This window comes from Pinus tabuliformis, chromosome J, assembly GCF_031772625.1.
Source record: "Pinus tabuliformis cultivar Carrire ecotype Pingquan chromosome J, CPIR1, whole genome shotgun sequence".
NCBI classification, from domain to species: domain Eukaryota; kingdom Viridiplantae; phylum Streptophyta; class Pinopsida; order Pinales; family Pinaceae; genus Pinus; species Pinus tabuliformis.
Genome location: NC_142295.1, coordinates 247,620,479 through 247,644,389, shown reverse-complemented (window position 1 = coordinate 247,644,389; position 23,911 = coordinate 247,620,479). Strand labels below are relative to the sequence as shown.

The window sequence follows — 23,911 nt, the reverse complement described above, 5'->3', positions numbered from 1 at the left end:
CCCTAGGGAATACTTATCTCTGCATTTGCAGCACTTGCCATCCCTTTTCCTTTCAACACTAGATTGTTGTTTTCCTCCATTGTGCATTGGTGGTGGAACATACTTACCAATGCTCTCTGAAGATGGTTTACTTGACTTCCCCTTGGAGTAGTTGTTTGATTTTTCATTACTGGCATATGGTGCTTTATGGAGTTTATATTTCCGTTCAATAATTATGATTGCACATCTGGCCTCTTCAATGGTTTGGGGTTTATATAATTTTAATTCTTGCTGAATGTAATCCTTAAGGCCACAACGATACATTTTTAATAGCTCTTCACCTCAGAATCTCCTTTGCCTTACCGCTAATACTTGCCATTCGTGGGTGTATTCACTCATCGATCCTTTTTGTTTGAGGTGAATGAATCTCTCGTATACATCATCCTCTTCTTCATCATGAAACCTTTTTAGCAGGGCATTTTTTAAATTTTGCCAATTGAACAAGCGAGTTGTACATTTAGTAGACCACCACAGGAACCAATCATACGCTTCTGCTTCTAGGTAGTTGGATGCGGTCATGACCTTCTCTTTTTCACCTATTGGTGGATTTGCTCGAAAAATGGTGTCCATCTTATTTACCCATACAACGGTACCTTTATGGTCCTTACCATCGTATTTTGGTAATTCTCTTTTAATTTTAAGGTGGTCTCTTTTGGGGAACTTCATATAGTATTGACTTCCTTCGAAGTGTAGTTGCGGTATTCGCGACTTCTCATGTATCAGGAAATCATGATTTGGAGAATTTCTGTCTTCCGGAGTTTTGGGACTTTGTGTGGCTGAGGGTGGATTGTCCTTTCCCATAAACTTGCTCATCATGCTTTTTAATTATGTGATATCCTCAGCCATTTTGTCTTGTATACTAATAGTCTTCTCGACATTATCAAGGCACTTATTTATCTTATTGAGTTCTTCTTGGATTTTTTTTACATCGTCATTGTTACTCCCCATTTTGTTTTTTTCTTCCTAGTAGACCCAAATTTTAATTTTAATTTTTTTAAATAATTATATAAATTTATTTATTTAAATTAATATATTTAGATATATATATATATGAAATCGTATGACCCAATTGACAAAATCGTAAGTCGACTTATAAATGGAATGTCCCGACAGCACGCCTTTACATCTCGAAGGGCAGCAAGCATGTGACCATTGGCCAACAGGGAAGGGACGAAACCAATCAGCGGCTGAAATAGAATTATTCAAGGGTGAGACGGTCGGATAAGGGTTGGGATACCACGATACTCTGCACCATATACCACGATACCACGATACTGTGCAGAACATCCGACACGAGGGTGGACAGTTAACAGAAAGTGGACGTGGCTGGACACAAGTGTCAGCGGAAGTCTTGGTGGTTGGGGGAATGCAAGTGGCTCAGTAGTGGAACGGTTAATGGAAGGTGGTGAACCTCGAACGCGAACTAATGATGGAGATGGCGATACCACTGTTACAAGAACTTGGTCGCTCACACTATTAGTGCTCATAGACATTGCTATTAAACATAATCAATTGTAATATTTTATTAATTGAATGAATTGGATGAATACATGGCTAAGGTGGTTCTCCTTATATAGGAGTTGACTAGCCATGCCAAAAAAAAAAACCATGTCCTTTGGAACCAATGTCTCTTCAATATTAATTAAAGTGTTATTAACTTAATTTACTTTTATTTATGTTATTATTTAAATAATATATATATATATAGTTTATGAATTTTTAATTCATAACATTAAGATAGCCCTAAGTGGTTGTACCAAGTAATGGGTTGGCTTTGTAACAAGTATCCTTACTAGAGACAAGCTTCCTGATTGGACCAAGCTGTTGAACAACTTCACCCAAAAGGAGATTTGGGAGAATAAAAAATCTAGTGCAAAATTTAGAGGTGGAGGTGAGGAGAATTTTTCTATTGTTGGGCAAGCAAAGAAGGGTAAGGGAAAAGCCAAGCAAAAGTAGGATAGAGGAGCATCTTCACAGGGACAAAAAAGGAAAGACATGAGAAAAGTTAAGTACTTTACATGCCATAAGTATGGTCATTATGTACAAAGTGCCCAAACAAGAAGAGATGCAAGGGGAAGACATCAATGTTTTCATCAACACAAATTTCCCATTTAACAAATCCGGGTGGAGGCAAGGAATTAGTATCCTCATTTTTGAGGTGCAGCAAACACACTCGCGGATCTCGGTTTTAATGGCGAAGGATTTAAGTTGCAAAGGCATTAATTTTATGGCTAAGCGTTGGAGTCGGAGAATGTATGAGTATGATGGTTGCATTAAAGAAGTTGCAAGAAGTGACAACCTGGTGGTGGCAGGCCTGCAAGATTATAAGGAGGGCTAGTGCATTCCTGTTTCATCAGGAATCTGTGTTTGTTTGCCCAAAAGTTCTACAAAGAGGGTAGTTTACGGTGTGAATAACCAAATGGAGCATCCAGTCAGTGCAGATAAGGATGAAATTAATCAGCAGTTGGACTATCTGATGGCTTTGATGGAGTACATCATAACCCTATTAACCAGGCAAGGGGAGATGGGAAAGGCTGAATAACAAGCCCAATTTGTTCTCTTGCATCAGAAAATAGGCCTGTTGCAGAATAAGATAGATAGAATTCAAGTGGCATATGATTCCTTGAGTCTTAAGCTTGACAAACTGGTATCTTTGTTTGAAGGAGGGACAAGTAGTGTGGAAGAGGAATTGTTCACAAAGGTCCTTGTGCAACTGTAGATTTTCATGTAGATTCACAAACTCATGCAATGTACTAAAGAACATGACAAGAATCTACTGCTACTTTCAATTAGCGGAAGCCAATAGATCGATGAAAAACAATATGAACAAGAAGAAGATAAATCAATGGCACATAACACAAGATGTATCTGGGGAAAGCCACTGGTCAAAACCTCGCTATTTGTACTGCATATATCAGAAATACGAGTGAAGATACAAAGCTTGTTCTCACAAGAACAATTCCACACAAGTATATCAACTCTCTGCCTCACAAACCCGCTCTTAGCCAACACTTAGCCAATTTCCACTGCCTACCAAGCTCCTAATCTCTTGCGTAATTCCTAGGATGAATAGCGTGTACTTAAAGGGAATTCATGCTTCCAAAACTACACAATCCAAACATAGGATCAATCTCTGATGCATGCATGATATTTACACTCTAGTAAATAATACCACTGATAGTACACTGTCCCTGCACTCTAGTCTCAACTAGGTCTTTCTCAGAATCGACATGCATGAGTTTCTGATGAGGGAATCTTCAGTTAACTAGAGTGAAACTTGTGGATGCACTAGTGCACCAACTGACTGTTAACTCTCTATTAGTTCCACAAACAGTTTGGAACTAATTTAACTGAACTTAACTCAATAAACTGAGTGATCTAATTTCCAACTCAATTTAAACTCATACTGGACCCCTAAAACTTAGGGAGAACATATACATGACTAGAAAAAGACTTCCAACTCAAAATTCCTATGCTAATTAAGTTAATTAAATTTAATTAACTATTTACAAGTTGCTATGAGAATAGAATTAGATTTTAATTCTCAGTTTAATTCAAGGACAAATTAAACTGGAATTTCTTGTTGCCATTTCTCAACAGCAACAAAGTGCAACTCCAGTCCATCGGGCATCGATAGCTTTGTAAGCTTCTGTGGATTTGGCTTCTCCTTCCTCCCAGCTAAGAATTGACTGACCTAAAGTTAGTGTTTCCCCTAGGGTGAAAATTGAAGGGCGGTCCTTTTTAGTTTTAAACTAGGTTATGTAAGTATGTTTATGGTTTAGGAGTCTTTTGGAGGCAATATAAGATCTGCCAAATCAAATTAGCAGTATGTAAACAGAAGGTAAAACACTCCAAACTTTTTTGGTCATTTTTGTACAATGGATGATGATTTTGTAGCAAATGTAAAAGGTTTTGGCTTTCAAACCAGTTTGAATTAATAGAGAAAACCCCTACCTATTTTGTTTAAAAAATAAAATAAAAATTAGCAAATTGAAGAGACATGTCCTAAAAGACATGACTATTTGTGAAGGAGCACATAGCCTAGTATATAAGCATGGCCCTCATTTGTAAACATCATATAACATATCTCTTGTGAATTCAACATTCTTATATAAATATCTTATCCTACATTGGATATTCCTATATTCCAGATATTCTAAATATTCTGTTGAGTATACGAACCATGTTTGTTACATTGGTATCAAAGCCTCGTTCTTCAATCCCGGCCTTTGGCCATCAACCCCTCGTCAAGTTTGTTGTCATTGCAATTGAGGTCTTTAGCCACAAAAAGTTTGTTTGGAGGTTTCCCATTTTGTTGTCAAGCTTTTGGGTTAAAAGTTAAAATATAATTATATTATATATATCTATATATATTAAATACATATGTATATATATAGGAAAAAAAAAAGAAAATTAAAAAATAATAATAATAATAAAATTTATAAAGAAAAATGATTATGATTAAAAAATATATATATATATACATATATATATTAAAAAATAAATAATAAATATATATACATATATATAAAGGGTAAAAAAATAGATTCTTGTTGTCCCTTGTGGAGCCCCTGAAACATCGCAGCGAACGCAAAATGGAGTCAATCACTGAAGAAGAAAAAAATGGATTATAATTTGGAAACGAAGGAAGATTTTTATATAACGATCTTCCAATCACAGATCATAGATTATTCACATTCAAAGGGAGTATTCAAGGGAAAGAGATTAATATCATTACAAGTGCAAGCAATAAAGAAAATTACATCGATATTAATTTGGCGAATCAGCTATCAATTCCAGAGCCAAATATAGGTGAAAGAGAAGATACCTTTGTTAAGAAAGAGTATGAAATTAATGATTTACAAGTAACAGTTGATCATTATGAATGTATATCTCAATTTACCATCATAACGATGTTTAACAAAGAGATTGACATAATTCTCAATCTATGTTCATGTTAAACAAGGAGAAAAAAATTGATGTTTCTCTATAAGAAGAAGATGAAAAAATTCCAAGACATGACAATGAAGTCATAATCAATAATACCTTCATCAAAGGATTTTAAAGATATTTCGAAACTGATGCTTCAAGAGAATCAAAAAACAATATCAAAGAAGGAAAAATAAAATAAAAATTGAAGAAGTCAACTCCAATAAAAACAAAGAAATTTCTCGCTTAAAGGAACAAACATTGATTCAGATAGTATCATGATTCAGAAAGATCCCAATCAAATTGAAGTGAAGACATACTTAGATGTTGCAGTGCAAACTTCAAACAACGGAAATTTCAAGTGAAGATCTAATGAATTAACCAAGCGACTTTTGAACGTGAAGGAAATCAGATACCTCAAGTAAATTAAGAAACCACCACAAACAGGTTAAGGGGAAATCAAATTAAAAGAACTCCTTATCGACACCCAAATCATAAAAGCAAACATCTCAACTAGTTCGCATATCCATATCACTCAGACCAGGAACAAGACACTTATGTTCTCAAGAATATTGATGTTATCATAATCCAATCTTATGATAACAATTCATCCCGAGTCTCCACTGATCGCAAGATTCCATAGAGGATTAATTTAAGATGGTTAGATCATTTCATAGTATGACAATTTTGTACCACACTTAAAAGTTCATATTGTCTTGTATCATCAAAGATGTCAGTCCTAAGAATTGAGTAAGACAAGAAGACATTACGAAACATAAAAAGATATCAAGCATTTCCATCAATAAGCTTTGAGGGCAAATCTTTTGTAAAGGGAAAGGCAATGTTATGAACATAATAATAATTAATAATTAATAAATAATTAGCATATTGAAAAGACATCTCCTAAAGGACATGACTATTCGTGAAGAGGCACTTTACCTAGTATATAACCAGGGCCCCCATTTGTAAACATCACATATCATTATCTCTTGTACATTCAACATTCTCATATAAATATTCTTATCCTATAATGGATATACCAAATTCCAGATATTTTAAATATTCCGTTTAGTATACAAACCCTGTTCATTACAATTAGAATAAAGGAACCAGCAACAAATTACCATCAATATGATGAAAATCACAAAGTGGAGCTTAATACAATATGAGGAGTAACACCATGCATGCAACATGTTTTCATAAAGACTTGCAGACCAAGTGTTTGACAAAAGTTGTCTCCCAAAAGCTTGATGTTCTGAGCCTATTTGCCAAGTGTCCAAAGTTATGTATGAACTAGAATTAATAGACAGATATATTTATAAGCTTCCATTGTTGATTCCCCTTTGTATAACCATTATATATGCTCTTCACTACCATACTCAATGTGAGACTTTCCTTTATATTTTAGCCTTGTTGGCATGACAATAAAGAGCATGTTTCTTGTTACAAACAGATATGGTTTTAGGTAAAGATCCTAAATTCATCTTGTTTGGCTATGTTTTGAAATAAAAGGTAGAGCTGAAGTTTAATCTCAAGCTGGAAATGCTTCTTGATATAGACAAAGGATTGTATGAATAAAAGAAGGATTTGTATACTTCTTATCTGAGTGTTCTCATGGCATTGTTTTGAATTACTTGAATGTGTTTATGTAATGAAATCAGTTTGAAATACTGAATGTGTAAGATGGTTAAGATATGGAATCTCTTGGTGAACTTGATGTTGCATTAAGATCGCGATACATCATAGTAGCAGATGGATTGTTTTCTTGACACTTCAGAATGTTAGATTCCTCTTCTAGATTTGTGAAGCTGCTGCTTTCATGGGTATGCTTGAGTTCTGTTGCTTATTTATTAATGATAAGTAATTGGTTTCAATAACCTCAAAAGTTAAGTTTTAGTAATTGGAACTACATATTAATGAATGAATATAAATAGACAATGAAATGGCTTGCCATGATATCAAAGAGCATTGGATCACTTGAATGTATAGTTTTGGAGATGAGCCAAGAGCTCTCCGGCACTCTTGTTGTGGGTATTGGGAAGGGTCCATCTAATGGTTTATGGAATAAAATTTTGGAAATAGTTTATGAGTAATAACTTATGAGTGATGGTTGTTGATTTGAATTCGTATGTGGCTTGTATACAGATTACTTTTGTATAAAAAGATAAGAAGTAAAAAAATTATTGTCTCTTCCAGATTATATACCTAGGCAGGTACTCTTTCATGAATGGTCATGTCCTTCGAGACGGTCCTCTTCTATACTAATCATTATTTAATTAATATTTATTATCATTATCGTTATTATTTATATTTATATTATTTTTATATAAATTATATTCATAATAAATTCGTACTTGGCTGTTATGTGAGGTTTAACTGGCATAGTGCTGAGGACCACTACAAGGAAGAGGACCAACAAAGAACACAAGCATCTCCAAGTGATGTTAATACCAAAGAAAGCGAAGGCGCTATCACAACAACCAAAATACTTTCACCCCAAAGCCAGCTTATGGATTGGCAAAGCTTTTGGTGTGTATATGAAAACTGCCCTTGTCTCAAAATTGTTGCTAATGTGGGATTATTACACTCACCTACACGTTAGAAAATGTTGCAAAAACCATTATGTATTCACAATTTGTCATTTTGTGGATTGACAAGTTACGACATACCAATGTGGAAAAAGTCGAAGTCGGGATTAAATCAGCAAGGGTCCAAAGGTTGAAAAACTCGTTAAAGTCGGGAGTTTTTTGAAAAAGTCGGCAAACACAAAAATATTCATTTTTTTTTTAACATCTAGAGTATCCACGGTCCATTAGGGCTTGTAGTCTGCAACATCAGATCTGCAATCTAACCAATGAGAAATAGACAAGAACAAACATATAGCTTACTTGTTGAAGTAGCCCATCTAGATCAAACCTTTCTGCATTTTTTGTCCTTGACACCTGGCAGATCCTTTGCTTCATTTGCCATCAATTGCTCACTGAGTATTTGAGACTCCAAAATACACAATATACTCGACCCTAACCAGATCTACTTCTCAAGTGGATTTGACCACCTAATCACAGTACAATCAGCATCAAAGTATATCATCGACTCACAATGGTTTGGCCCTTCCAAGACACTGAATACTAGTTGTCCAAAACCCTTATTGTTCAACCTCCTCACAACAAATTGCCTCGTCAAATTCATTGTATAACAACTTTAACAGTAGTGGCAACTCATAGTAATTTTGCTTATCAACTCACTATATGATAGCCTTTAAACACCACTGTCATATCCCACATTCAGCAGAGATGGCCGACTTTTTCGGTCGACTCCCAATAAAATCGAGCATATAACGAATAAATCGCGATTTTTTTGTTTTTGAAAAACTCCGCAAAAAATCGGAGGATTAAATCGTTTTGTTGAAAAAATCGCAATTTTAGGATTTAATCCCGCTTTTTTGTAGACTTTTTCCACACTGCGACATACATGATATCCCAGATAGGGACAAAAGAAACCGCTGATTATGAGACCTATATCAAACAGAAACTGAACATATTTGAATCAAACTGAAAAGGAAGAATGACAAGAAGAGCTTAACCATGGGAACACATGGTCATTGATAATGACAGCGACGAAAAATGGGTAGCATTTATGCTCTTCACCATGGACTATGTTTAATAAGTAATTGTTATGAATAAAATATAGATATAAATAAAAACAACACATCATACGACATAAGCAATCTACAACTAAGGATTTGGGATTATACCTTTATCTCGCAATTCACCATGAAAACTTTATTTTTTGGCGATAGTGACATTGTTTTGGACTCACCCTGGATGGAAACTCTAGGGTCCTTTATCCTAAATACGAAAAAGAAGTTTTTGACATTCTCCCGCAAAAAGAAAAAAAATAACGCTACAGGATGTTACTTTGAAGCCAGATTCAATGATGCCAAAAGATATGCAAGAAATATCAGAAGTAATTCTTCAAGAAAGTAAAATGCGATACAAAATTGAAAATATGCAAAGGGAAGTTGACAAAATCGCCACTAACAAAAACGAAGAAATTACTCGCCTTAAGGACCATAGCGAGAAATTACTCACTCAAATTAAGAAACTAAAAAATGATATGCAATCATTGAAAAAACGAAAGATGTATCAAAGTCGTCAAATGTAACTATCCAAACTGAAGATAAGGGAACGAATACCAATCCAGTCAATACCACAACTCAAAAAGAGGATAAACCAGTTGAAGGAAAAACATATTCAGATGTTGTAGTTCAAATGATAGAAATTCCAAGTGACGTTTCTGTAACCAACTCAACATCGACACCTAGAGTAAATCAGGAAATTGCCAAACACGTGATAAGAGAAAATCAAATCACCAGTACTCTTTATCGACATTTGAACCACAAGAGTAGACATCTCAATTAGTCTGCGTATTTGTATCACTCAAAACAGAAACAACAAACTCCTGATATGAAGAATGATGATGTCGACACAATCTAGACTAACAATAACAAATTGTCCCAGTTGTCAAGTAACTGCCAAGTTTCACAGAAGATTAATTTAGGATAGTCAAATCCCTCCTCAGTGCGGCAATTTTATTTATCACTCAAAGGATCAAATCGTCTTGCATCAACGAAGATGGCAGTTTCGAGACGAAAAGACATTCAAAACAAAAAAAGAGATCAAGTCTTTTCATCAGTAAGCTTTGAGGACAAATCTTTTTGAGGAGGAAGGCAATGTTATGAATAAGATATAAATATAAATAATAATAACTAGTGTTGGACAAAGAGCAACCCCCCCTTGGATCAAAACTTGGATTCGTGAAACGTATGGATCCATGCGTGATCCCACCCTAGAACTGCGTCTCGGAAATTCGAAAACACGGATCGGGCCGGAAAAAATGATTCCTGGTCTGTGGGAACTATCCTGCCCAATATGCATTTCCGTACGCCTGAGACATGGTTCCAGGACCAGATCACTTGGTGGATTCGCCGCAGGGATCGGGGCCGACTCTAAGCGAATCCTGACTGCTTTTGTGGGCCACCTACAAAACCCACAAAACTCTTCTTGTTTTTTAATTGTGGTTAGGGGTGGGTTTAACTTAGATTAGGGAAAAGAATGAAGGGAATAAAACTCTATTTCTCCTCTCATTTCCTCACTCTTGTATTTATGGAGAGCTTGGAGAAAAGAGGAGAAGAGAGGAGAAGAGAGACTTGAGGAGAGCTTGGAGGAGTGAAGGAGGAGGAGCTAGGAGCAGTGGAGGAGGAGCTTGGAGGAGTAAAGAAGGGTTCTAAAGAGATAAGTGCAAACCCCAAACTCCTTCATTTTTCTGTCATTGTTTTTTGTATTTTTTCTCCTCCCTCTCCTACTCTTTCCCATTTTTTTCTTACTCATGTAATTGCAAGTTGTCCACCACCTATATTCATATTCCAAGATGGTGTTCTTTTGGCTTCTATGTATCATTCCACTTTTGGTTTTCATGATGGCAAGGGGGAAGTAGGAATAGAAGGGAAAAAGAACAAGAGGATAGTGGTCCCCATATAAGTGACCCAATGTATGATGCGGAGGAAGGGGATGAACCTGAAGAGAACATTGAAACAATAGAGGGGAAAGTTGCATTGACACCCTTGTGACCAAACTTGAAGGAGGAAAAGGTGGTGGAAGCTACAAGTTTTTGTGCCCTCATGGTTGTCATGGAGGAAAACCATATAGTGGTTCATACACCCATATGAGGAGGCATCTTTGTGGGGTGATTGAAAGTGATGAGAAAAAGGATGTCATGGGATACAAATTTGCCCAAATATTTCAACTGAACAAAGAAGAAAATACATCCAAATAGAGGAGATTGCACAACAAAAAAGCAAGAAACAAGAAACTCAATCTGAATCAAGTGCAACCTCTAGATTTGGTAGCTCATCTCCTCATGGTAATTCTGCAACCTTTGGAGGTAGAAGAATAAGGGATTTCCTTAATGTTGTTGGGAGGGATGATGTGGATGGAAAAATAGTCCAATTTCTTTGTGTTTGCGGTGTACCATTCAATGTGTTTCCCTCTCCCTATTGGCATGATATGGTTAAGGCCATCAATGAGGCCCCAAAAGGATACAAGATTCCCAACTATGAGAAAGCTAGAACAGTGTTATTAGAAAGAGAAAAAGCAAAGGTTCAAAGAACTTTGACACGTTTTACAAATGAGTGAGTGGATTGTGGGGTATCCATTGTATCAGATGGGTGGACAAATATTAGAAACCAACATTTGATAACTGTTCTTGGTGTTTCTGCTAGTGGTGCAATATTTATTACATGTCATGACTCCTCTTCTGTCAATGCAACTTCCCAAAACATTGCAGGTCTCCTATTGCAATCAATCAAAGAAGTTGGTCCTAATAATGTGGTTTAAGTGATCACTGATAATGCAACAAATTGTAAGGCAGCAGGAAAAGTTATTGAGCATACCCATCCACACATTGTTTGGACTAAGTGCTTGGTGCACACATTGAACCTTTTGATGCATGATATTGTGAAGCATAAAGAATGTGGATGGACTAATGAGCTTTACAAGAGACGGAAACAACTCGTTAAATTATCAGAAGGCATACAAGGGTAAAATACTTTCATGGCACTTACTCCAAGTTGCAGTTGCTTAAACTTGCAAAAACAAGATTTGCAAGTTATTACATCACCTTTAGGCGGCTAGCGAAGGTGAGGCAGGCTTTAACTAACATGGTGACCTTTGAGTCATGGGAGGAAATTAACACTGATAGATACGGTGCTAATGTAGCCAAGGACACTATTCTTGTCATGTTCTTTTGGTCACAGATTAAATATGTTTTGTAATTCACCAAACAAATTTATTACATGATCAACTTTGCATATTTAGATCGGCCAATAATTGGGGAGGTGTATGAGCAAATAGATAGCATGTTGGGGTAGATTAAAGACATTGTTGAGCCTATAGATATCACCTTGTACAATTATAGTTGTTCCGAGGTGGAAAAATGATGGGATATGCTAAGCATTCCATTGCATGCCTTAGCATATGTTCTAACACCTAAATATTATCATCCATCATGGCCTTCAACACTAGCACATGGGGGGGGAGCACGAGAAAAGCACACCTAGATCCAGAGATTCTAGAGGCTTATACGAGAGCATTGGATAAATTAGTCCCTGATGAGAAGGCTGCCATGGTACGAAAACAGTTGAGCAACTATACGCTTGGCACTGGTCCATTTCGAAGCATGCATGCAATTAGAGATCGATAGACTTTTTCTTCTCTTGAGTGGTGGAACATGCATGGAGGTGCTACTCCACTTCTACAGACTTTGGCATTGTGGGTGCTATCACAGGTGGTAAACACTTCTTCTGCAGAGAGGTGTTGGAGCTTTTATTCTTTCATCCACGGTGTTAAAAGGAATAGGTTCAATTTAGACCAGGCAAAGAGCGTGGTTTATGTTAACTACAACTTGTGATTGTTGTCCCATTACTATGATGATGCAAAGACTAATAAAGACCTTAAGGTTTGGGACAAAAATCCAGAGGAACCCAATTTGGAGGATGAAGTATTGCGATTAGAGCATTAGAGGATGCTCTTATCCAGGATGATGATGATCGAGTTGAGATGCCACCCCCATCTAGTCCCTTGGTTCCAGGTTCCATGCTTTAACACCAACAACAGGGGCTTCATCTTCATCAGTTTCAGTGCCACAACTTCCACAGCCACCATCTTCTTCATTGTCACCACGTGGAGGCCCATCGCCACGTACTGTTCATGGTGGAAGGAGGAGAGATTAGTAGATATATGCACAAATTACTAATTTTTTCATAGATTAGGCTTGTAGGCTTGTTGTGAATTTGAAATTTTTTGTCTTACTCTTCCTAGTTCAATGTGTACTTAAGTCTTGATGGTGGCCAAGTGGCCTATTTTGTAAACACTATTATTTGAATTTTGCACATGACTAATGTTGACAGTTGCTCACTTGTTAGAAAATTTATTTGAATGTTTGATGATTTTATCTTCTAAATGCTTTATGTTTTATAATACTCTTAAAAACTTGTGTATGTTTGTAATTGCTAGAATCTGGATGGTTGATGCTTGAATAATTAATCATTGAGGTACAATGGAATCATGGATGTCGTATCTACCTTGATTTATGTAAAAATATGCATGTTTCCATGTCTTCTACAACTAATTTCGTATTTGGGATGTTTTTTGCAGCAGAGAAACCCTGCATTTAACCTAAAATGATATGTATATATTATTAATGAATAAGATGATGATACAATTGTGGGAGGCCCCTGGCTTAAATACTGCCTCGGGTGCCTCTTGGTGAATGGGCATGATCAAAGATCATGCCCTTTGCCTTAATTTAACTAATAATGCTTGGTGAAAAGATGTTTTGTCCTCAAAGCATATGTAATGATGGGTGTTATTGACGAAACACTTATCTCTCCTAAGAAGCTTCTTCTTCCGGTAAGTCCTTCCACTTGATCAGGTATTCTTTGATTACTCGTGATCGCAGTTTCTTTTCCCTAATGGAGATGATACCTTCTGGTTCTAGAATAACCCTTCCTTCGTCATCTAAAGTCGGAAGTGTTGTTTGCGCTGATTGATGTTGACCAAGTGATTTTTTAAGGCAGGATACATGGAAAATGTTGCAAACACGACTTTTATCGAGAAGGCTTAAATTGTATGCTACTTGGCTGATCTTTTTGTTGATCTGGTACAGTCCATAAAACTTTGGTGCCAATTTGATTTTTCCTTTTTGTTTTAAGGACAACTACTTATAAGGTTGGAGTTTAACAAAGACCCATTCTCCAACTTCAAATTCTCTCTCGGTTCTATTTCGGTCAGCTTGCTGCTTCATACGATTCCTTGCATTATTTAGATTTTCTTTTAGAGTTTGGACAATTTTTTGGGTTTCCTCTAACTGGTTTTTAATAATTGGAAGCTTCATCTCAATGATAGCAAATTCCTTCAATTTCGGAGGTTCATAACCGTACAGAGCTTGAAATGGAGTCATTTTTGTTGACGTGTGTGTGGTAAGTTGAATTGTACCACCATTCAGCGAGATGTAACCATTGAACACACTTATTTTGTTTGTCTATGGCGTAACAACGTAAGTAAGCTTCTAAACATTTATTGACAACCTCTGTTTGGTCATCTGTTTGAGGATGGTAAGTTGAACTCATGTTGAGGTAAGTTCCTATATGTTTGAAAAATTCCTTCCAAAAATACCCTTAAATTTGGCATCTCTATCGCTCATTGTTGACCACTCCATGTCAACTACCCCATAGATGTACATTTTTTCGCATATGGATTTCCATCATGTCCGAGCACTCATATGATCCACAGATTCATCATTGTCAGTTATATGTACACTGGAGTTTTGTAAACCCATTCTACATTTTGTAATGTAAATGATCCTAGTAAAACAAATGTATGTAACAACGTAGGTAAAATTATTTTTCTAATGATGATTTCTATCCTAGGAGGTTTTTAGTCTCACTGATTCATGTGTGTTTCTAAACACGGATGATCGGCAAAGTTTTTCCCTCCAGTCTCACCCCAAACCTAGGGTAGATTTTGTCGTCAGGATTTTAAATGAGTCTTAGTGTTATTTATCGAGTCTCTGTAAAAGTGATTTGGGAATAATTCTAACTATTTGGTTAGATTATTTTATTACAAGTCACTTAGTCTACTAGATCATATTTTGTGTCGCAAAAATAGGTAAATGTTGAGAGTCTATAACGAACGGGTGTTCCCCCTTCTTGGGTTAGAAATGTAATATTTCATGTAATAATTATTTAATGCATGGTTCCTTGTAGTTAGACACCATGGCTAAATACTAGAGGGTTGAAAAAATTAATAATCCCCTCATGATTCAATTAATTAAAATTTCTGAGTAAAATAAATTAAAATGCTAAAGGCAGAAATTTAATCAATTTAGGTCCTAGGAAAATTTAAATTCTCCAACATTTAAAATTCGTGGGTTTTAAAGTTTTTAATTTTTAGAGGCCCCGACCAAGGGAATATTGAAAATTTCAAGATATTTTGAACCCTTGTGCCATAGTAGTTAAGTCAAAGTCAACTTTGTGCGGCAATTAACTCAAAATAATCATTTTTGAGTTAATTAAAAGTGAAATTCGAATTTCCTCAAAATGTAACTTTATTTCAATGGTAATGATTAAAAGATCATTTGATCTTCATCAACAGTTGAGATTGTTTTCGCAAGGATCAAGCAATCTAGCTGTCGGAGAATTTTTCTATAAATTAGAGGCCTCTCTCTATTATTTGGATCTGATTTCTGAATCGTGTACTTGCTCCAAGAAAGCTCTTGTAACTTTTTTTGGTTAATAAAACGCAAAGACTTTGGGGTTTCAGACCATGGTGTTCCTCGTTCAAATTTATGTGGTAATATTGTTCTTAATACTCTGTTGTTTTTATTTGCATTTTTTGGTTAATAGCCTTTGAGAATTAATCTGTGGACAGGTATCTTGCACAGATCTCTGGGTTTTTTAAATATCATTTTGATTTGATAGTAGCAAGTATATCTATTTCTTGATAATTTTATGATCATTTTTTGAATTTCTATTAATCGAACAAGCAGATCTAAGTGTGTAGAAGTTATCATTCAGGATTTGAGTATTTAGGGAAGTCCTCAGCTGGACCAACTGACTCTCAGTTTACTTAATCTAAAGAGCCCACTGTTTTTTTTTATTTCTTAAGTTATCTTATAAAATATTTTATTTGCAAGGTTGTTCTTAGGCTTGTGCCTCTTTAAAATTTCAAATTTATTTCTAAATTTGTGCAAAATTTGTTTAAATCTGCAGATTTGCTTGATCTAAATATTATTGTAGATTTGTAAATATTATATTTCTAATTCATTGGGGTTTTCGATATTTCATACTTTTGTCAAGTGCAGTGGAGCATAACAATGGAAGTTGAGTGCGGGGACTATAGGCGGCGTGGGACACAAACGCAGAGATGGGCAGCGGACGTTGAGGGCGATGGAGCACGACGGTGGAAGATGAGTGCGGGGGGCACAGCAGATTAAGTGACACGGCATGACTGTTTGTGTTGGAGTTGAAGGGGGGGTCGAATGAGTGAAGGAGGCGGAATGAAAAAGGGACTAATGGAGAATTCCAAGGAGAATCAACAACTCTTATACCACATGCAATAGAGAAACCCAACATTTAACAGAAAATGATGTGTATATATTATTAATGAATAAGATGATGATACAATTATGGGAGGCCCCTGGCTTAAATACTGCCTTGGGTGCCTCTTGGTGAATGGGCATGATCTCCTTGCCTTAATTTAACTAATAATTACAGGGATAATTAATTTTTATATACAATTTTTTTAATATAAATATAAAAAATATAAAATACATATATATAGTAGACACTTCCGAGACGCCTTGCTTCCTAGATTTTTGGGAAATGACGCTTCCGCATCCCCGCTTCCATAAAACATCCCTATTTTGTCCCTGCTTCGTGCAACGTTGATAACAAAACAGCATAAATAATGATTAATTAGTTAATGAAGAGGTATGTCCCTAAGGACATGATCATTCATAAAGGGACACCTACCTAGCATATATAAGCAGACCCTCACTCTCATTTCTAATATCATTCTCATTCATATATTTTAAAATACATTCTTGTATCTTCAATGGAGATCTTCATATTCCAAGTCTTCTGGAGTATTTAACTTATGAGTATATGAAATTTGTTCGTAACAGTAACTTTTCTGGAATTAGCAAAGTTGTAAAGATTGAAATGAATCTTTGACTCAAGAACCACAATGTAAATGTAATGTTCTACTCTCTAACGGACGTAAATGAATAAGTAGACGACTAAAGGCATACCTGTAAATAAGGCCTTCTTTATACAGTCGAACAAAGGCCTCAGTTACTGCTTTTGATCTTTTATCATCCATTGTGAAGCACTGCATTCATGCCTCATTTAGAATATCTACATGCATATATAGTGTACATTTTGTATCATTCTATTGTTATGCTCGTTTCCAACTTGCAACATTACAATTACTAATACAATAGAAATTCCTAACCTCTCGAGACCAATCAAGTGAGGCACCCAGACGACGTTCCTGGTTCAAAATTTTTCCTCCATATTCATCTTTCCACTTCCACACCTACAAACAGAATAAACAATCAGCTGAAAAGACCTCAAACAGCCTAGGATTAAAGATCCAAAGTCAGTTAGATATGGATGTACCAAATGGACAGATCATTGACATCATATTAGTGTTCTTTCCAGATGAGAATTATTCTGTTCAACCATCTTTGACATATCATCACCATTCAACTAGATGTCAAGGAAAATTCTTGGTGTTACACTACTTACCTCAGCCGTAAATTGCTCACGTCCAAGATCATGCCTTGTTAATCCTCTTTCACGCATTAGTTTCTTTTCAACCACCACCTGCAAATTGGACAGCAACAGAATAGTTGCAACAATTGGTCAAACAAAATAAGACCTATCATAAGACAGCAAAAGAGAGCAGCATTAAGTCAATCTTGTGACCCATTAAATTCCCAAAGATTTAAATGTTTTGCTTGAATATGTGACAAGTAATGTCCCTTCCTCTGAAATTGCCATAAAAGATGGATTTAAACATAACAATGCTCATAAAGAACTCCATATCAACAATGAAATCATTCATCATTTCTTGACAGAAAGGTGGATGTCCTGTAGGTTTTCTCAATTGTTTACTCCAATTTCTTAAAGTCCGAGACTTAAGATGGGGCACCATATGAACTATGCTCATATGGTGGAGGGAGAAATGGGAATACAAAATACCACAAGGTGTTATAGAAAGCCTGTGGTCATAAATGAAATGTAAAAACAATGATAAAGCCAGAAATAAGAATGGCATAATTTAAATATTGTTTGATTAGAGGTTTCTAAAATATTTCGCAAAAATGATCAGATTTTGGTTGAATCACCATCAACTTTACAACCATTCTCTGCCACTGTGAACAATTTACCTACACAGTTATTCCCTGATGTTATGTTTCATACCCCAATTAATTTCACCCTTCCCATTCAAATTTTAGTATTCAATATTTTTCAAACTTCTAGCCAAATTAAGAACAGCATTGAAAGCTCAGCACATGGCAGTAAAGAACACCACAAGCACATTACAGCCAAAGAGAACATGTATGCTACATGTTAATTTTCCAATGCCAGGTCTGATTTATTATTCTCAGCAATTTATTTTATACCCAGAAATAAAATTCACCCATCAATTAAATTTTTTTAAAACTGCTAGAAAATCAGTCAGAAAACACAGCAGAACAACAAATTATCCTTCACTTTTTTATTACTGAGGAAAATTAGGGCTTCCTTAACAAAGAAAATGACAATCAAAGAATACAAAGAAAATACAGCACAATGGAACCTAAATTTTCGACCACCTGAAGAATTTGGCCCACTGGAAATTTTGGCCCTGCAAATAACTCAGCCTCCATGTGCAAATTCGACCTCCTTCTCCTCAGCCTATACAGCCCCTTGTGCCTTCTCCTCAGCCTATACGGCCCCATGCGCACTAGAGACATTCATCCTCCTTCCCTTGCACAAACCTGGCTGGAAAAACTCAACCCCTCACAGATTTTGCCCTCTCCAAGTCTCAACCTCCTCTCCACAAACTCGGCCTCCTCTTTCTTCTCCTGAAACCACCTCACTGCACACTTCTTCTCTTCAATCTCTAGAGAAAATCTCTCTCCCACACATTCCATATGTCTTCACATCTCCCATCGGCTTCTCTTATAATTTTAGTTAAGCCAAATCCCTAACCCTCAATGTCCAAAATGATGGATGGAAAGGATGAAATTCTAACCCACTTAGATCAAGTGATAGAGATTAAATCTAATTCACTAAAATGAATTAAATTCATGTCTCAATAAATACCTTGGTTGAATAGCCAACATTAATTAAAGATTGATCAATTAATTGAAGTGTTTTTCCTGAGTTAAACTTATGAAAGAAATCATAAAAGTCACTTGATCGATTAAATTTTCTGAAAACTGCTAGAAAATCAGTCAGAAAACACAGCAGAACAACAGGTTATCCTTCACTTTTTTATTACTGAGGAAAAGTAGGGCTTCCTTAACAAAGAAAATGATGATCAAAGAATACAAAGAAAATACAGCACAATGGAACCTAAATTTTCGACCACCTGAAGAGTTTGGCCCACTGGAAATTTTGGCCCTGGAAATAACTCAGCCTCCACGTGCAAATTCGACCTCCTTCTCCTCAGCCTATAGGGCCCCTTGCGCCTTCTCCTCAGCCTATACGGCCCATGCGCACTAGAGACATTCATCCTCCTTCCCTTGCACAAACCTGGCTGGAAAAACTCAACCCCTCACAGATTTGCCCTCTCCAAGTCTCAACCTCCTCTCCACAAACTCGGCCTCCTCTTTCTTCTCCTGAAACCACCTCACTGCACACTTCTTCTCTTCAATCTCTAGAGAAAATCTCTCTCCCACACATTCCATATGTCTTCACATCTCCCTTAGGCTTCTCTTATGATTTTAATTAAGCCAAATCCCTAACCCTCAATGTCCAAAATGATGGATGGTTAGGATGAAATGCTAACCCACTTAGATCAAGCGATAGAGATTAAATCTAATTCACTAAAATGAATTAAATTCATGTCTCAATAAATACCTTGGTTGAATAGCCAACATTAATTAAAGATTGATCAATTAATTGAAGTGTTTTTCCTGAGTTAAACTTATGGAAGAAATCATAAAAGTCACTTGCTCAATATAAGCAAGTACCTAAAGAGGCCTTTGGACATCTTCTGCATACTCAACACCTAGCCTATGCAGAAGCACCTGTCCGAACTATCAACATCAACATTGTATGGGATGAATCGTCTCCTCTCTTTAGGAGTGGTCTACCAGACACGATATCAAACAGTGGAATTCCAGATGCTTGGCTTTAACTCCGCACCCCATCATTGTGTTTAAACCTTTATACAATATTCATAACTAGTTTATACCAATCTAACTATTATTCCCAGATGTTAACCAACTGTGGTTTGTTACCAACTACCATCTTATTCTTAGTGCTTTTTTTCTAACAATCTAACTAATATTCTTAGCTGCTAACCAACTACGGTTGGTTACTAAATACCATCTTATTCTTAGTACTTATATTGAAAAGTATAAATTTTCTGATACAAAAGTTCACTGACAATATAATCAATTTAATCCTGATGTTAGGCTGGTGGGTTGGGACTCAAGGTTGGTAAGCTACCGAGCCAATTAGCAGCTGGACTCACATCATGATGAACAACTTGATCGGAGGAGGCTCAATACAATTTTTCATGCCAAAGTTCTTCCATCGACTTATCTAGAACCTCCTACGTGAGCTTCCCATCCCATCCTTCTATTCCCTGATATGATTCCTCAGCCACAATATTCATGGATACAATTGGTCTCTTTCCCCTGTTCAAACCCTAAAATGATAGGAATATCCACTACCTTGTCCAGGCATTCTGAACCAGCTGAGTTCCAATGAATTGACCGCTGCCCTTGTGCTTAGGCCCTATCGTGATGAACAAAGCATTAAGGCAAAAACTTGTTATAAAAAGTTGCTCCTTATCAATTGATTCCAGGGGCATGTTGGTGACGTACAAGATAAAGTTTGAACGCTTTTTGCAGAAGTACATGGCACTAATCGAGTTGATTGTATTTTTAAAGAAACATATAAAGGATCAGTTGGGGGTCATGTCGCTTCCAAGCACTACAAGTAGGAAGCTCCCTTTGGAAGAACTATGGTGGTAAGTGTTGTTAGTGAATGTGAATAAATGGTTGAAAAACTGCAATGTTGTCAACAGTTTAGTACGCATTGTTGGAAAAGACATTTTTCCACTTTATCCAGTTTTCCCTAAACCTTCTTTGAAAAATGGGAATTATAACAGAATAGCCATTTCAGCCTCCTGCCTCTGTATCTAGATTCATCCTGGTTGAAATGGACACTGTAAAATATCAGGTGAAAGCCTGGGAAACATTATAATTTAAGGACTACAGTTAAATTCTTACATTTAGTTAAATTCTTCTTCTGTGGATGTCCCATCAGAGCTTACAGGAGACTCTCTACTGCAGCTTGGAGAAGCCGATAGCCTCTTCGCTGCTTCTCATGTCTCAAGAACTCATGCTCTAGAGAAGTCTCACCTTCCGGAGTCTTGGGACTCTGTGTAGCTAAAGCTGGATCGGCCTCTCCGAAACGTAGGCTCATCAAATTTTTTTAGTAAGAGATATCGTTGGCCATCTGGTCCTGCTTACTAACTGACTTCTCGACGTTATCTAAGCGTTTATTTAACTTGCTGATGTCTTTATGAATTTTTTTCATATCGTCATTGTTGTTGCCCGCCATTTTGTTTCATTTTTTCCCTGAAGACCCAATCTTTTTTTTTAAATATTAATAATAAAAATATTTTAAATTAATTAATTAAATTTTAGTTCTTATATTATATAGTTTTTAAATGACCATGTAAATCGATTTTTTTTAAATGAACAAATGTCACAGGTCTACTCGAGTCACGTCCATTGACCTTGACCATGACTCCCTGTATCTTCCGAGCGTTAATACCATGGCTCCTCCTGGCTCCTGCTACATCCGACCGTAGTCTCGTGGCTCCCGTTTACCTGCGAACAGCAAGTGTAATGTCTTCCACGGTCTACATTTAACTCGCAAATGTCCCTTGGTTGTTTTCTACGCTGATTTACACATGTAGACAGATGCAAACAGCGGATCTTTCAACAGTGGCACGGTTGTTTGACTGCTCCTCCACGGCACGTTGTTCCTCCACACCGCTGAGCACAGGGAACTGCACGGTTGTTCGGAGAACAGCGGCCTTGCTGCCACAGAGCACAACGCACGACTGTGCCAACAATGCTTACAGCAGCAAAACCGTAGAGCAGGCCGAGGATGGGAGGCTCGTAGGGCTTGACGACCAACAGGACGTCGTGGGTGTCACCAGTCTAATGTTGGCTTCGATACTACTGTTAGAAATATTTATTTCTAATTTGCTATTTAACTGTAAAAATACACCAGATGAGTTCTGAATGTAACATATATATTAATTGATAAAATTCGAATGATGATTACAAGGCTGAGGCAGTGCTCCTTAAATAGGAGTTGACTGGCCATGCCTAATCAGAGAGACATGTCCCTTGGGGACTAATGTCTCTTCATTTAGAAATTATTTGTTAATTAATTGTTTATAATTAATAATTTATTTATTTAAATAATATTTTAATTGATTGTTATGAATTTAAGTTCACAACAGAAACCCAAAGGTCATCCAAGCACTAAAAGAAAATCTAAATATTGCAAGAAATCGTATAAAGTAGCAAGCTAACCGAAACAAAATAGAGAGAGAATTTGAAGTTGGACAATGGGTATTTGTTAAACTTCAACCTTACAAGCAATTATCCTTAAAACAGAAGGGAAAAAACAAATTGGCACCAAAAGTCTATGTACCATACCATATTAACAAAAAGATCAGCCAAGTAGCATACAACTTAAGCCTTCCTGATAAAAGTCGTGTTTGCAATGTTTTCCATGTACCAAATCCTATGTCTTGATGTTCATTGACTGTCTTCTATGGTTTATGATCTCAGAAATTAAATTTTAAATCTGCAAAATTTAACATGAGGTAACCCTATTGTGGTTAAAAGCCAAATCTGTAACTTAGGCCCAGTTCTGTGGTAGTTCATGCAAGTTACGTATAGCATCATATCTCTGTTGAGACATTAATTAGTTGTGGAAATCATGTTATCCTGAGTCACCTTATCACTATGAATGATGCATGGAATGATAAAAAACGAATGAAGGTTTGAAGTTTATTATGATGTGTACAGTGTGAGCTATGAATTTGTGGTTCTCTGTGGAAACATGCGAGTTTTGTGAGTTTTGTGGCATCATCATCTCTATAATTCATGCGAGACTTATATGTGGCACTATTTTTTGTCATGCGAGTGTCTTTGTGGCACTGTTCTCCTATGGTATGTGAGCCTCTTTGGTGTGTGATGACATCTATCTTCTGTGGAAGTTTGCAAACCTAAGGCACCAACTCTCTAAGGCATTTATACTTTGTCATGTGAGCATCTTTGTGGTGTAATGCGAGCCTCTATGTGGCATGGTATGCAAGCCTCTCTATGGCACGGTATGTGATCTTCTCTAAGGTACATTGCACTGTGGAAATTTGCAAACCTAAGGAAATATGAGCCTAATTGAGGCAATCCAAATTCTCATCAAATCCTATGTTGCATCCTAATTACAATGATACTATCTTACAAACGCTAGTAAGAATATCTGTATTGATATGATGACAACATGATCCAAGCTCTGTGATCTGAATTGATTACGATCTGAACTCTGTGATGATCCGAATTCAATATGATGATCCAAGCTTTTGTTAAGCATGATGATGATGAGCTACATTCATGACATCTGGAAGATGACTGAGACCTAGTATAAGTCCTAAGTGTGGAAGAAACAGTCTGAGTTGCCTGGAGTAGAAATCAAGTCCAAGGTTTGTATATTTTTATGGAAAGAGATTTCTTTATCCCTATGAAAGGTGTCAAGTCCATGGAGGATTCAGATTCTTGGTGTGTCTATGATACCAAGTGACTTCTGTACATAAAAAGGACAAATAACTCTGAAAAGGGGCCAACCTAATTAATGAGGAAGCAATGAAGCCAATGATCCAACACCATATCACCTGGAAAGCCCATCATATAATTTAGAAGCCATACTCCTTTGTAAGTCTGATGATCAGGATTATTGTAATGATTATTGAAGTTTCAATAATGATCTTCCTTAGAGTTTTGTTCAAACCCCCTTTAGAGCAATCAAACAGTGATGAGTAGCTCAGTGTCCAAATAGAAGGTATGTATCTATCCA

At 36.4% G+C, this 23,911-nt stretch overlaps 1 protein-coding gene across 7 annotated transcripts in view; it reads right to left on the bottom strand.

Annotated features, from left to right (window-relative positions):
* The window catches only part of LOC149226687 (valine--tRNA ligase, mitochondrial 1-like), a 174,978-nt gene that overhangs the window by 63,611 nt on the left and 87,456 nt on the right, over nt 1-23,911 (bottom strand). For all 7 annotated transcript variants that reach the window (XM_089377560.1, XM_089377559.1, XM_089377563.1 and 4 more), the window contains 3 exons: nt 17,336-17,413; nt 17,040-17,123; nt 16,837-16,916 (listed from right to left, as the gene is read on the bottom strand). In XM_089377560.1, the coding sequence (XP_089233686.1) occupies nt 16,837-16,916; nt 17,040-17,123; nt 17,336-17,413 (242 nt within the window). The remainder of the gene's footprint in view (nt 1-16,836; nt 16,917-17,039; nt 17,124-17,335; nt 17,414-23,911) is intronic.